The sequence below is a fragment of the Lycium ferocissimum genome, unplaced genomic scaffold, assembly GCF_029784015.1.
Source record: "Lycium ferocissimum isolate CSIRO_LF1 unplaced genomic scaffold, AGI_CSIRO_Lferr_CH_V1 ctg640, whole genome shotgun sequence".
Lineage (NCBI taxonomy): Eukaryota > Viridiplantae > Streptophyta > Magnoliopsida > Solanales > Solanaceae > Lycium > Lycium ferocissimum.
This window is the reverse complement of record NW_026726343.1, coordinates 276,281-290,067: the sequence shown is the minus strand read 5'-3', so window position 1 is coordinate 290,067 and position 13,787 is coordinate 276,281. Positions and strand designations below refer to the sequence as shown.

The 13,787-nt window shown below is 32.4% G+C and overlaps 2 protein-coding genes across 2 annotated transcripts; both read right to left on the bottom strand.

Annotated features, from left to right (window-relative positions):
- Nucleotides 1-58: 58 nt before the first annotated feature.
- LOC132045294 (D-galacturonate reductase-like) lies at nt 59-3,537 on the bottom strand. The gene is made up of 4 exons (XM_059435853.1): nt 3,165-3,537; nt 2,293-2,536; nt 1,466-1,645; nt 59-714 (listed from the first exon to the last, which is right to left on the bottom strand). Exons 1-4 carry the CDS (start codon nt 3,485-3,487, stop codon nt 502-504), a joined length of 960 nt encoding a protein of 319 aa, XP_059291836.1. The 5' UTR covers nt 3,488-3,537; the 3' UTR covers nt 59-501.
- A 1,176-nt stretch (nt 3,538-4,713) lies between these two features.
- LOC132045276 (serine/threonine-protein kinase BRI1-like 2) lies at nt 4,714-8,663 on the bottom strand. Its single transcript, XM_059435831.1, has 2 exons — nt 5,835-8,663; nt 4,714-5,647 (listed from the first exon to the last, which is right to left on the bottom strand). Exons 1-2 carry the CDS (start codon nt 8,432-8,434, stop codon nt 4,858-4,860), a joined length of 3,390 nt encoding a protein of 1,129 aa, XP_059291814.1. The 5' UTR covers nt 8,435-8,663; the 3' UTR covers nt 4,714-4,857.
- Nucleotides 8,664-13,787: the final 5,124 nt, after the last annotated feature.

Sequence of the window (13,787 nt, the reverse complement as noted above, 5' to 3'; positions counted from 1 at the left end):
TCACTTTTACTTGTCCAGTTTACAAAACCAAGACAGAATTTCACACTTAGTTTCTAATTAACCCTTACTATTTACTATAATCACTTATCAATCCATTTCCCAAAACATCGCATTTATTATTTTCAAAGGGTGATATAGTAAAATTGTCATTCTAATTTTCGGTTCCTTAATAGGCGTCTTGAAGTCAATACATGACAAGTACTCCTTCCGTTCATTTTTACTTGTCATGTATTGACTTGGCAAAACCTAAGGAAGGTTTATGAAAATTTGTTGATTGTTGATTTTCATTTTATTGCTAACCAAAATTTATTTAGTGCAAGTTATGTTTACTCGAGTCTAGGGGTTCAAATGGAGGATAAATCAAATTTGATTATCAAAACTCATGAGCAGCAACTGATCACTTAACTTTAAAAAATAATTGAAAACAACATTTCATCAAGCTCAAGTAATGTGTTCATTGTAACTTTATGAATCTTGAAATGTAATTGTAGCAATAAGCAATTAGATTTCTGCATCTAATTGCAGCAAAAGATCATGAGGTCCATAAAGAGAGGCCATGCTAAAACCTCTGTGCTGTGGAAGTTCACTTATTTTTTGCAAGTCTTGTTCAGAAAGTGACCAATCAAATATTTGAAGGTTCTCTTTCATTCTCTCCTTGTTGAAACTCTTTGTAACAAGACTCACCCCTTGCTCATAAACCCACCTTAATGCTACCTGCACACACAGACGGATTCAGAATTTAAAATAAATGGATTTAATCTTTATAATTTTACCGCTTAAGTCATTGTACATTTAAAATTATACAAAATGTAATATTTATTGAAATTATGGTTCCATATTAAAGTTGTTGGATTTTGTTGAACCCGTACTTATTAGCTACCTTGCTCTTGCTTGCACAATGTTTGCCAATTTTAAGAAAGAACAAATTAATCACAAAGGTGTGTGTTTTTAATTCACAAAATAGTTTAATACAAAGACCAAAAAAATTAAAATTACACTATCAGACTGCAGAAAAGATAATGATACGCAATTGTCTACAAAGGAAGAAAATTACACCCCTTATTTCAGTTTATGTGACGACATTTTCTTTTAATTTGTTTCAATAAGGATGATAACTTTCTAAATTGGGAAAGAATTTAACTTAAATTTTTCATTTTGTCCTTAATGTTCTGTATAGCCACACAAATGTTATGGAATATTTAAAACCGCAAGTTTCAAAATTTTATAACCACAAATGTTACAGCATGTTTTGGTCACAAATTTAAAAAATATTCATTTCTTTCTTAAACTTTATGGCTTTTCAAACTTTGCCAAATAGGTTGTAGCAGAGGAATATAATTAGAATAGAATTCCAGACAAAAGGAGGAATGTCAAAATTAAAACGTTTAAAATAAAGAAAACTAGACCAGAGAAAGGAAACAACAAGAAAATGAAAAACACAAGAAAACAAGATATAGGATTAAACCTGAGCAGTTGTTTTCCCTTTGGATTTGGCTATTTGAGTTAGAACATCACATTCAACAACTCTGTTATCACCCCATAATGTATTATTTGCACCCAAGGGAGAATAAGCAGTGATGTGAATTCCCTTTGCCTTGCAAAATTCCCTCAGTTCCTTTTGTTGCCAAATTGGGTTCATCTCCACCTTTCCAAACACAAGAAAACAAAGGCATCATATTTCTAACAATTGCCAAAAAAACAAAATTAGTGATTTTTTTTTTTTTAAATGCAAAGAAAATCCTAGAGAGACCATAGGCAAATCCAAAATTTTAAGTCAGTCCCTATAGAGTGACAATATACTCATTATTGCGGATGTAGAAGAAATACATCCAAATTTAAGTTTTTGTTTGTATATATTTTTAGTTGAAGGTTATGGGTAAGGCCGAATTTGTAGCCAAAGATGTGCATCTGCCCCTTAGGGTGAAAATGCTTATAATTCAAGATTAGTCAAAAGTCATAAGTTGGTCCTTCTCCATTCCATTTTCTTCGTCCTTTTTTCTCCTTGTATATATATTTTCTATTTATATTTCTATTAATAACTTTAAGGACATGTTAGTCATTTCAACAGAAAAACTATTTGTCATCATTCCTTTAATCAAAACATCAACTACTTATTATTACTTTAAGCATTTCTATCCAAACACGTAGTAATTGCGTATTCACAAAATCAATTTCAGCACTTAATGTTTATCAATTACTTTCAATCAGCAAATCCAAATAGACTCCAGTAAATCAATTTATCTTCTTCTTCTTTCTCTTTAGAAGCTAAAAACTTTTGAAAAATTGACTTACTTGATTAACAGCAGGAGGAATTTTAGCAACGGAAAGTAATTCCTCAAGTTTTTTGCAAGAGAAATTACTAACCCCAATTCCCTTTGTGAGTCCAAGACTTTTGCATTCTTCCATGCCTTCCCACACACCCTTGATATCCAATGGGTAAATTATTTCTTTTGGAACTGGGAGTTGTTGTATCTTTTCACTTATTCTCAAAGGTTGGTGAATTAAATACATATCCACATATTCCAATTGCAATTTTCTGCACCAAAAAAAATACAAAGATTTTAATTATTTCGATAAGATTTTGGACAGATGAATTGACAACGTAACCTTAGTTACCATGAAGCTATCTCTTGAGATCGTCGTTCTTTTTAATACAAGAAAACTTTGGTTCAATTCTCTTTTTTGGGGTAAATATTTGTTTCCTCAAAGACTAGCTTAGTGTATTGAGTGCTACATAGCTGCATGGTTGCTTCGTCTTACGTTGCTTTTTCAAGACACTTCAAGAAGGTACCACATAACTAGTGAATGCACATACTTAGATCATACTTTTTTTTTCCTCTTCAAATTCGATGTCCATATATAGAGTTTGAGTCCAAAATACTAGTGAATGCACATACTTAATGTTTAAATGTTGAAGCTGCCTTTGGTCAGAGGGGGTGGGCCTGGAGAGGGAACAAAGATGTATATAGAGTATAAATTGCGGTACATCCAAACTCAATAACTTTGATTCAAATTCAGTCACGTGTTTAAATATTCATCATTAAATTCTGAACCTAATAAATTGAATGGTGCATGTATGGTAAAATTTCAAACTCAAACTCATAATATATAAATCTTGGATTCGATTCTAGAAGGGAATATAATAAGAATATCATATAACTTACTGAAGACTAAGTTTACAAGCATGAACAACTTGGTCACGTTGAGCAAAAGTGCACCATAACTTAGTAGTTATGAAAAGTTCATCCCTTGACTTTATAAGGCCAAGATGAATAGCCTCAACAATGGCTTCTCCTAGAGGCTTTTCCGATGGATAAATAAAAGCCGTGTCGAAGTGGCGGTAGCCGGCTTTAATGGCCTCCAATACGGCAGATTTCACCGTCGTCTCCGATGAGTCCGGCGCGGGCCCTGGCCGAGATGAAGAAGCAGTTCCCATGCCAATCACCGGCATGGCTTTGTCACAATTGTTCAATGTCACTTGTTGCATTTTTTTTTTTTGTTGGCCGGCCTTTGTGAGAAATCTTTTGATCCTATAATAAAACTAGAAATGCTCAACTTTAGTTACAATGTTACTAGGAAAGTGTACTTATTTAGTTATTTATAGATGGAGATATCAAATCAAAGTTCTATGCATTAATGATGTATAAATATCTATAGCAGAATCAAATCACTAATTAAGTAAGTAATTAAACGTAAATCTCTTGATAAACATTAATTGATAATCTGATAAAAATAGTAACAAATTTATTGTTATAAATTAAAATTAACTGATAAGATAAAACAAATCTTTCTGTTGCATTATCTTTATGTTATCAATGCATAGAACTTAAATTATTGTGAAATGTGGTGAGTGGTGACTTGAATTATTAATTAAATTTAAAACTTTAAACATGGTACGACTTTTTGTTTGAGGAATGTCAATCATTTTCTTGCCAAAGTTGGAGATTACTTTCTCAAAATCTGCCAGATTTACTATTACGACAAAATAACAAAAATGGTCTCTTAAGTTTGATGATCGGTTTAAAGCAGTCTATTATAATATATTCTTGAGTAGTTTTGGTCTTTTAAATTGTTTAAGTGATCATTTTTTGTCTCCATATATATCTCGTTAAATTGTTCACAAATCATGCCAAATGGGTATAACTTGATACTATTTTTTATTCTACCTATCTTGTTAGATTGTTCACAAGCTCATGCTGGATTGATATGACTTTGTGCTACCTTTATTCTAACTATCTTGTTAAATTATTCACAAACTCTATCGGAGTAGTATGACTTTGTGTTGTATTCATTCTACCTATGTTGTTCAACTTTTCAAAAACTCTGGAATGGTATGACTTTGTGTTATATTCACTCTACCTGTCTAGTTGAATTGTTCACAACTCTACCGGAGTGGTATGAGTTTGTGTTATGTTCATTCTACCATCTTGTTCAATTGTTCACAAGCTCTACGTGAGTGGTATGATTTTTTGTTGTATATATTCTACCTATCTTGTTCAATTGTTCACAGAAAGAGCACGATGAAAGAAACCATGATGATCTGATATGAGTTAGTGTTATATTCATTTTCTACTTTTTCTATATAGTTGGATTTACTTAATTTATGGTTGATATATAGTTAATTTATCATCAATTAGTACATTATTATATGTTATCAATATCCACACAAGACTCTGAAATATGGGTAATATTGCAAAAAGACAAGTTGCTAAGTACAAATGCAGATGAATACTTGCACAAAGAAAAGAAGAAAAGAATCTTACATTCTTTAGTGTTTTTTTTTTCCACTACTAATTCTTAGAAAAACCATCTTTCTCTTCTTTCTTTTTTTTCTTTTTTTCCTTTTGGTTTTTCTCTTTAACCACTGTTGCTTGAACTACTTCCAGGCATAAGCTCTCTTAACATAGCCACAACTTGCAACATATTAGGCCTTTTTGATGCAAAATCCTCTACACATTGCATTGTTATCTCTAAGTACCTTACCATCTCTTTCACTTCTACTACTTCTGCTTCATCATTCCCTTTAGTTGATAACAATTCCTGATCAATTACTTCCATTGATTTCCCTTCTCTTACTTTCATTTTCACCCATCCTACCAAGTTAGTGTCACCGAAATCCTCCTTATCCGTTGGCCTTTTACCCGTCAAGAGTTCAAGTAGCACGACCCCAAACGAGTAAACGTCCCCCTTAGCCGTGCACCTAAAACTCTGATAGTACTCAGGTGGCACATATCCTGGTGTCCCTGCTAGTGTACTCACACTAAGGTGTGTGTCTAGCGCGCTTATGAGCCTTGCCATGCCAAAATCGGACACCCTGGCATCCATTTCGTTGTCTAAAAGCACGTTACTTGACTTCATATCGCGGTGGATGATGTGTGGGATGCAATTGTGATGAAGGAAACAGAGTCCTTTGGCTGCTCCTCTTGCTATTTTTTTCCTTTCCTCCCATGTTAGGATCCTTCTATCGTGCGTTCTTGTCTTCCCGTGTAGCATTTCTTCAAGGCTTCCATATTCCATGAACTCATAAACTAAAAGTCTTTCCTCACCAACTTTGCAGTATCCTAAAAGAGGTACAAGATTCTTGTGCTTGATCTTTCCTAATGTCTCCATTTCAGCCATAAACTCTCGGTCACCTTGGCAACTCAACCTGATGCAGGGACGGATGTAACATTATGTTTCAGTATTTTCAATGAAGTACAAATTTATGTGTAAAAATCTTTTAAAACTGTAACAAATAGTACATATGAACCCATAACTTTAAAAATATAACGAGTTCAATATTAAGATCCTTAAGGGTTGAACTCTTAAAACTTAATTTTGAATCTGCCTCTGACCTGATGAGTTTCTTGATTGCAACACTTGAGCCATCCTTCAATGTGGCTTTGAAAACTTCTCCAAAACCTCCTGAGCCAATGAGGCTCGCGGCTGAGAATCCATTTGTGGCCTCAATAAGTTGTGAGAACTTCAACTTCCTAAGTTGTCTTTGGAAAGTTGCTACATTGATGCTCAATGGCTCCTTTTCTTTGTCAATCTTCCATGTTGAGGCTGCATAATTACCGCCCAAACTACTAAGCATTTTCACTCCTTCTGCCTCTCTTCGCCTCGCGCGCATAGCAATAGCCCAAACAATCAAAATGCAAACTGAGGCAATGGAAATGAGGATTCCAAGGACAATGCTATTAGCCCAAGATGCAGCTGAACTTCTTTTTTCTGTCCTTTCTCCATCTCCATTCGTATTTGCGGGGCCCGTATATTTGCATTCGTCCAACGGAACCCCACAGAGTCCTGGATTGTTTGCATATTGGCTTGCAGGAAGTGTACTTAACTGACCCCTTGATGGAATTTGCCCTGTTAATTCATTATTAGACAGGTCAATTTGCACCAAGAATGAAAGTTGTGAAAATGAATCAGGAATTTGTCCCTGCAATCTGTTATGTGATGCATCAAACACTCCCAAATTCTTTAATCCTCCAAGTGATGAAGGAATTTCACCAGACAATTGATTGTGTGATATAACAAGAACTTGTAAAGCTATCATGTCACCAAACTCATCAGGGATTTTCCCACGTAGCTCGTTGTAAGAAAGATCAAGGTACTCGATAGTCTGATACCGAGTAAAAGCACTAAGAACCGGGCCAGAATACAACCGAGTGAAATCACAACTCTTTAGTGATGGAACCTGTTGAAGCCTTTCAGGATGAATTCCATAGAACTCGAGCAATCCTCCAACGCCTCTGCACGAATTTCCCACATTTCGGACAAACACCAAAGTGTTACCCGAGAGAATTCCAGTCAGTGCTTTAGCTCCTTGTTGCCTACCAAGTCGAGGTGGGATCTCGCCGTTTAACCTGTTGCTGCTCAAATCTAACCAAACCAAGCTACTGCAGTTAACCAATTCACTTGGGATCTGACCACTTAAACTGTTATTTGCAAGTTGCAAAACAGCCAGCCTTGATAAGTAACCAAATTCTTTAGGAATCTCACCACTTAGTCCATTGCTTGTAAGAGAAATCCACTCAAGATTACCACAATTGAACAATTCAGTTGGAATTTTCCCTCTCAAGTAGTTGTTGTTAAGAATAAGATTCTTCAAATTACTACACTTTCCCAACTCTGCTGGTATATTCCCTTCCAAACTATTGTACCAAGCAATAAGTTGCTGAAGATTCTCTAACTTCCCTAATTCTGATGGAATTGAACCATTCAAATAGTTCAAACTAAAATCAATTGTCTTTAACTTTGAACATTGGGAAAGTTGAGATGGAATTGGACCATAAAGTGAATTATCAGGTGCTCTTAGTTCTTCCAATGAAGAAGCTCCAGGGCATAAATCTGGTGGAATTATCCCATTAATCATGTTGGAACTGAAATCTACGACCCGGAGTTTTTTGCAAAATGAAAGGGAAGCAGGGAATGGACCAGAAATTTTGTTGCTACTCATTTGCAAAGTCTCTAAAGAGCCTAAATTTTGGAGTATCGAATCAGGAAATGGACCGGTTAAATTATTGTTCGATAGATCAAGATTCAGTAAAGAAGAACATGATGAGAACGAATTTGGAATTGAACCAGTGATGTTGTTATTAGAAAGCTTGAGTTCCACAAGTGAACTACATGAGTTTCCAAATTCAGATGGGATCCAACCAGTTAGATGATTCTTGGAAAGATCCAATCTTTGTAAGCTTTTAAGCTCACCAAAAGAGCTTGGAATTGGACCTGAAAAATAATTTTCAGCCATAACAAGTTCTTGAAGAGTTGTACAATTAGACAAAGCAGAAGGAATTGAATCTGTTATCTGATTCCCTGACAAATCGAGATGTAACAAGGAATTACAAGTCTCAATCTTGAGATCAGAAATTGAACCTGTGAGATTATTATAGTCCATTGCAAGATACTGCAACTTATCAGTATGCAACAAGAAATTCTGAGGCAAAGTACCTGTGATGTTATTGAAAGAAAGACTAACATATTCAAGATTTGGACATTTTGCAAGGAAATTCTCAGGTACAAATCCTGCTAGACCAGTGAAGGAAAGTTCAAGTTGCTTCAAACTATAAGGTAGTTGACTCAAAGACGCCGAGGCATTTACATAGAACGAATTCGAAGACAAATTGAGGACAGTTAACATATCTAGAGAATTGAAAGGAGAAAAAGAAACCTCTCCAACAAGTTCAGATCGTTGAAGATCAAGATTTGTAACTCTTCCAAGACTGTTGCAAGTTACACCTTTCCATGAACATGGATTATTTTTATGCTGCCATGATGATAAAACACCAGAAGGGTCTTTTTGTATCATGTTCTTGAAGAGAAAAAGTGCCTCAGCATCAGTTTTAATGGAGGAAGCACCGGCTTTTTCGGATGCAAGAATCAAGATAAAAGCCAAGAAAATCAATGTTTTGTGAAGGAATTGATCAATATGGTTTGAATTGGTATCCATGATAGAATGAAGAAAGAAGAGAGAGCTTAGAGAGTAAGCTTTAGTGAGTGTTGATAGATGATTGTGTTTTAATTTGAGGGGAAAATGAATGTCAAAAGGAGGAGAAAAGAGAGTGCTTACTATGATGAGAAATTCTCATGGTGTGCAAAGCAGAAGAGCTAACTTTTCAAAAAGTAGTTTTTTTTTTTTTTTTTTTTTTTTTTTTGTGTGTGTTTTCGTTAATTTTCTAATGAAGATATTTGTAAATTGAAAAAGGAGGGAAAAGTAATGAATAGAGTAGGCTGATTTACACAAATATTCCTTTGTAGGCCCTATTTTAAGTTTTGTCCCATTTTTTAAAGGGAAAACTACGTATATATACATGTTAAGGAGAAATATTTACGAAACGTAACGATAGTTTTCCTTATTTACAAAACATAACGATATATTACAAAACATGACGGATTTTCATATATTTTTCGTTTTTTTATTTTTTTCCGAAAATATATATATTTTTTATAAAAAAAATATTTTTTTCTAAAAAAAATATTTTTATTTTTAAAAAAAATAATTTTTATATATATATTTTTAAATATTAATTTTTATTTTTTTTTGCTCAATGGCTTAAAAAATTACCTCATATTTCGTGTATGAAAGTTGTATGAAATGTGTATGTGTGAGCAAAATTTTTAATATAATTTTCATATACAAAATTTTGAGCGAAAACTTTAAGCCTTGAATATTGTATGAAAATTGTTACAATGTTGTTGTAGTTGTATTAATTTTCCGTAAACCTAATATGAAATTTATATACAAACAATGTGAATGAAATTCTAAGTCTTGAGGAAGATATACACATTTCATACCATTCCCATGCATAAAATTTTAAGCATAATGTTTAAGCCTTGATCAAGATATACACATTTCATACGTTCTTCATACATAAAATTTGAGCGAACTTTTTAAGCCTTGAGCAAGATATACACATTTCATACACAAAAATTTGAGCGATTATTTTAAGTCTTGAATGTTGTATCAAAGTTATATACAATGTTGTTGTAGTTGTATTAATTTTACGAAATCTAACATGAACTTTATACATGAAAATGTGAGCGAAATTTTAAGACATGAGCAAGATACAAATTTCATATTGTTTTCATACACACAATTTTGAGCGGATTTTTTAAGCCTTGAACGAGATATACACATTTCATACATTTTTCATACACTAAATTTTGAGCAAACTTTTTAAGTCTTGAGCGAGATATACACATTTCATACAACTTTCATACATAAGTTTTTGAGCAAAAAAAAAAAAATTAATTTTTTAAAAAAATAAAAATAAATTTAAAAAAAAATTAAAAATTTTTTTTAAAAAAAATGATTTTTAAAAAATAAAAAATAATTTTTTTTTTTTAAATATAAAGCATGTTTTGTATAGGAATTGTAATGTTATGTTTTGTAAATATAAAACTATCGTCACGTTTCGTAAATATTTCTCCTTAAGATGTATATATATGTCAAAGACCCTTTTTTAAAAGTTATGCAAATATAGCCCCTTGGAAATGATTCTTCTGAATAAGTTAGACTTGGGCCTAGGAGTGTTCACGGTTTGGTTAACAATCGATCCAAACCGAAAACCAAAACCAAACCAACTAAATGAACCGATATTTACTTGGGTTAGGTTTGGTTTGGTTTTGAATTTTTAAAAAAAGCGATAATATTTGATTTGGTTTTACCAAAAGCAAACCGAACCGAACCAACAAATTTTATACATAATTATATATATATATACAATATATCATTTTAAAAACTACTTTTAAATAATTTATATACTTTTTAAGCAAAGTTTTATTTATCTCTAATAGGCTAATGAACTTTATACCTTTAGTTGATTTTAAAAAAGAAATCCATGAATTCAAACTCATGTATTCAAAGAAACAACTATATGAGATTTACCTAGATTTATTTTTTGTATTTCTTACAAACTTTATTCACTTAATTAAAATCATAAACCCTAAGACATTTTCTCCATAATACAAGAAACTATAGTTGCTACAATAAAAGGGTAATAACGGATTATAAGTTGGAAAAGGATAGAAAATTCTCTCTTAATTGTAGAAAGAAGAGAAATACTCTTAATTTTCTTAAAAACCAAAAAATCGATCCGATCCAAACCAAACCGACTACAACCAAACCGATGGATATGTATTATATTTGGTTTGGTTTGGTTTAAATAATTTTAAAAATCGACTAGATTGGTTTGGTTTTGGTTTTAACCCAAAACCGACCCATGAACACCCCTACTCGGGCCTAGTGTTTGCTCATATATTGGTCTAACCTTAGAGAAAACACATTAGATGTCGTCTAAAGTTCAGAATAACTTATTAAATTTTAGACCGTGGTATAACGTTTTCTCATAGAGTTTTGTTCAAAAGGAATTTTTAGAGTGTGATCTAAAAGGTTCATAAGTTGCATGAGAAATAAAAGGAGGGTGGTCATTTACTAAATAACTATCCGAAAAAGGATAACCCGTGAAAATTCTGGATTGGAGTATTGAACTGAAATCTTGGTAGGTGATGTAATTTAATAGTGAATCCAATTTTGTATTTTCAACTAATATTCTTCTTTTTCTGTTTTCATGCTTTTTTTTCCTTTCGCAGGTCCATATAGTTAGATACTTTAAAGATCTAGAATTAAATATTTTCCGAATATGATTACTTTGTATTGCTATTTCCATCATAAGATTTATTTTCTAACTTCTTTGCAAGATTTCCTAGTATGAAATGGTTTTGGCAAGCTGCAAGGACGATTATTCGTGAAATATAAGACTGGACAACTAAGGCCGTTTGAGAAAGAGACTCGTTCTAATGTATAGATAGACGGATTAAAAATCAATTCAAATTTTTTGATAGATAGCAAATTTTATTTTAAAAAGATTGTAAAATCAAATATTCTAATTAATAACAAAATTTAAACATTTTAACCCCTTGCCTAAACACAAAAAAAACCAAATTGAGTAATAAAAAGATATTTTATGTGCAAAATGTGTTTTGACAAATAATGAGCTTATACATGAAAGAATATAGGCAAAATAAAGGCATAAAAGATGGGAAGATTTGACTTTTGGTCAAAAGGGGGTACGTGGGGACCACAGACAAAGAGTCTATCCAAGATCGGTGCTGCTTTAAGAGAGGAATAAGAAACAGGAAGATTAAGGGTGTGTTTGCTGCTAAGGAAAAGGTTTTCTTGGGAAAAAAAGTGAGTTTACTTATTTTCTATCGTTGTCTGGTAAATAAGCAAAAAAATATTATCTCAAGTGTATTTATATGTAACATATCAAAATACTATGGGGGCTGAGCGGGGGCTCAAGGGTGGCGGGTGGTGGAATGGTCAATGGGTCGAGGTTAGCACTAGAAGTGGCGTATCTAGCCTTATAAGTGGGGATTCAAATGAACAACTAACTTTCGACAAGGACTATGAGTTTATGAGTAAAAAATTGTTAAAATTATAATATATAGTATATATATGAACCCATAACTTTTAAAATATAATAAGTTCAATTCCAAAAAATCTTAAGATTGAACGCATAAAATTTAATTCTGGATCCACCTCTGGGGGTGGGAGCTGGGGAGGAAACAATGAACTTCAAATGTCATTTATAAAACTTATTTTCCTACTTCTGTTAAAAAAGTCATTTTCTTCATTTTCAAAGAATTTAATTTCCTAGAGAAAATGTTTACCCAAATGTTTTAATCTACCAATATTAAAAAATTGAAATACATGTTCTGAAAATGTTTTCCTCCATACCAAACACACCCTAAAAAGAAAAGGAAAAATATAAATAAATGAAAGTGCATATGATCCAACAAGAATAAGTCATATCTTGTCAGTGGGCGTGAGAATGTTCCCTCAATCACATTTCCTACAGGATCTGAATTCCCTCTATTATATTTCTTTCCTTTCACATACTACAACTATACTAAGCACAACATTTTGAGTATTCTCTTAGTGTATTTATATTTTTGTAGTAGCCATTTGGCCATGAAAATCAAATATTTTTCAGTTTATTTGGTATTTTAGAGTTGGAGTTAAAGTTGGAGTTGTGTTTGGTTATAGTTTTTGCGAAGAATGTTTGGTTGTTTAAATGTATTGAAAGTGAAAAAAGTGAAAACAAGTTTTTTTGGTGTTTTTCAAATTCCAACGTTGATTTTCAGATAAAGTGAAAACGTTTTCCGGAAAAAAGTGAAAAAATTTCATGGTCAAACGGGCCCTTATAATATTAGTGTTTGATCAGTTTGTACTTATCACAATTAATTTTGGATATTGTTTAGCCTCCATCCGCCCGGGTAAAATGCACTTTATCCATTAAAACTTGAACAGATGTGAAAAGTCATCTATTCCCTCCATGAAATTTATGTGAAGATGTTTAATTAGATCCTAAATTTAAGAATAAAGGGAAGGGAGTAAAAATCAATTTCCTTGTATTTGTATAAGAAATCAGAGATTTCATAGCTAAATATGAATAAAATGGAAAAGTATATTACAGTGATTTCTACAATTATATTCTATATCATTTAGGCGAAAGGTTTTAATCTTATTCTACTTTCTCTTTTTTCACTAATCGCAGGCACTTTGGCCCCTTTTTTTTTTTTTTGCATAAGAAGAATGAATAAAATATGGGTATTTTTTGTGGAAGGGTAAAAGTTACATATAATTTGTATGTCACAAGACTCACAACTAAATTAATGAACAATAAAAGTATACATGCAAAAGTTTACCACTTGTTAAAGTTGCTAATGACACAACAGCTCAGTTCTTGGATATTTATTATTTTTAAAATATATAGAGAAAATCGAATAATTACTCAAAATAATAGAATCTAATCATGATCCAAATTGGGATATATTCAAATTTAATTTTACTCTGCTTTACTGAAGATACAGTGTCTAAGTAGGCCCTCCCAATTTCTTATATCCAGAGATGGAATCATTAACATAGTGCAAAGGCTTGATATAACCAATAGTTAAAAAGCTGTTTTTAATTAAAAAGAATAAAAATAGTTTTTAAAAAAGGATGAGGACCCACAAAGGAACAGCATCAATGAGCTCCTATGGTTAATGGCATAGGTGGCTATGATGCTCTCATTTTTTGTCCCCTTTTTCCCTTACTTTTTCTTACATGGGGATTAAAATAAATGAATAGTTAAGCAAAGGGAATTTCATATTTCTAGCCCTCAATTATAAAAATTTTGATTTTAATCCTTGTGATATATTTTTTTTTCATCCGGTGTCTAGTATCTCCATTGAAATTTGACTAAATCTGAATTCACACAGCGCAGGGCCCATTCCGGGAAGCGCTCCCTACCAAGAAT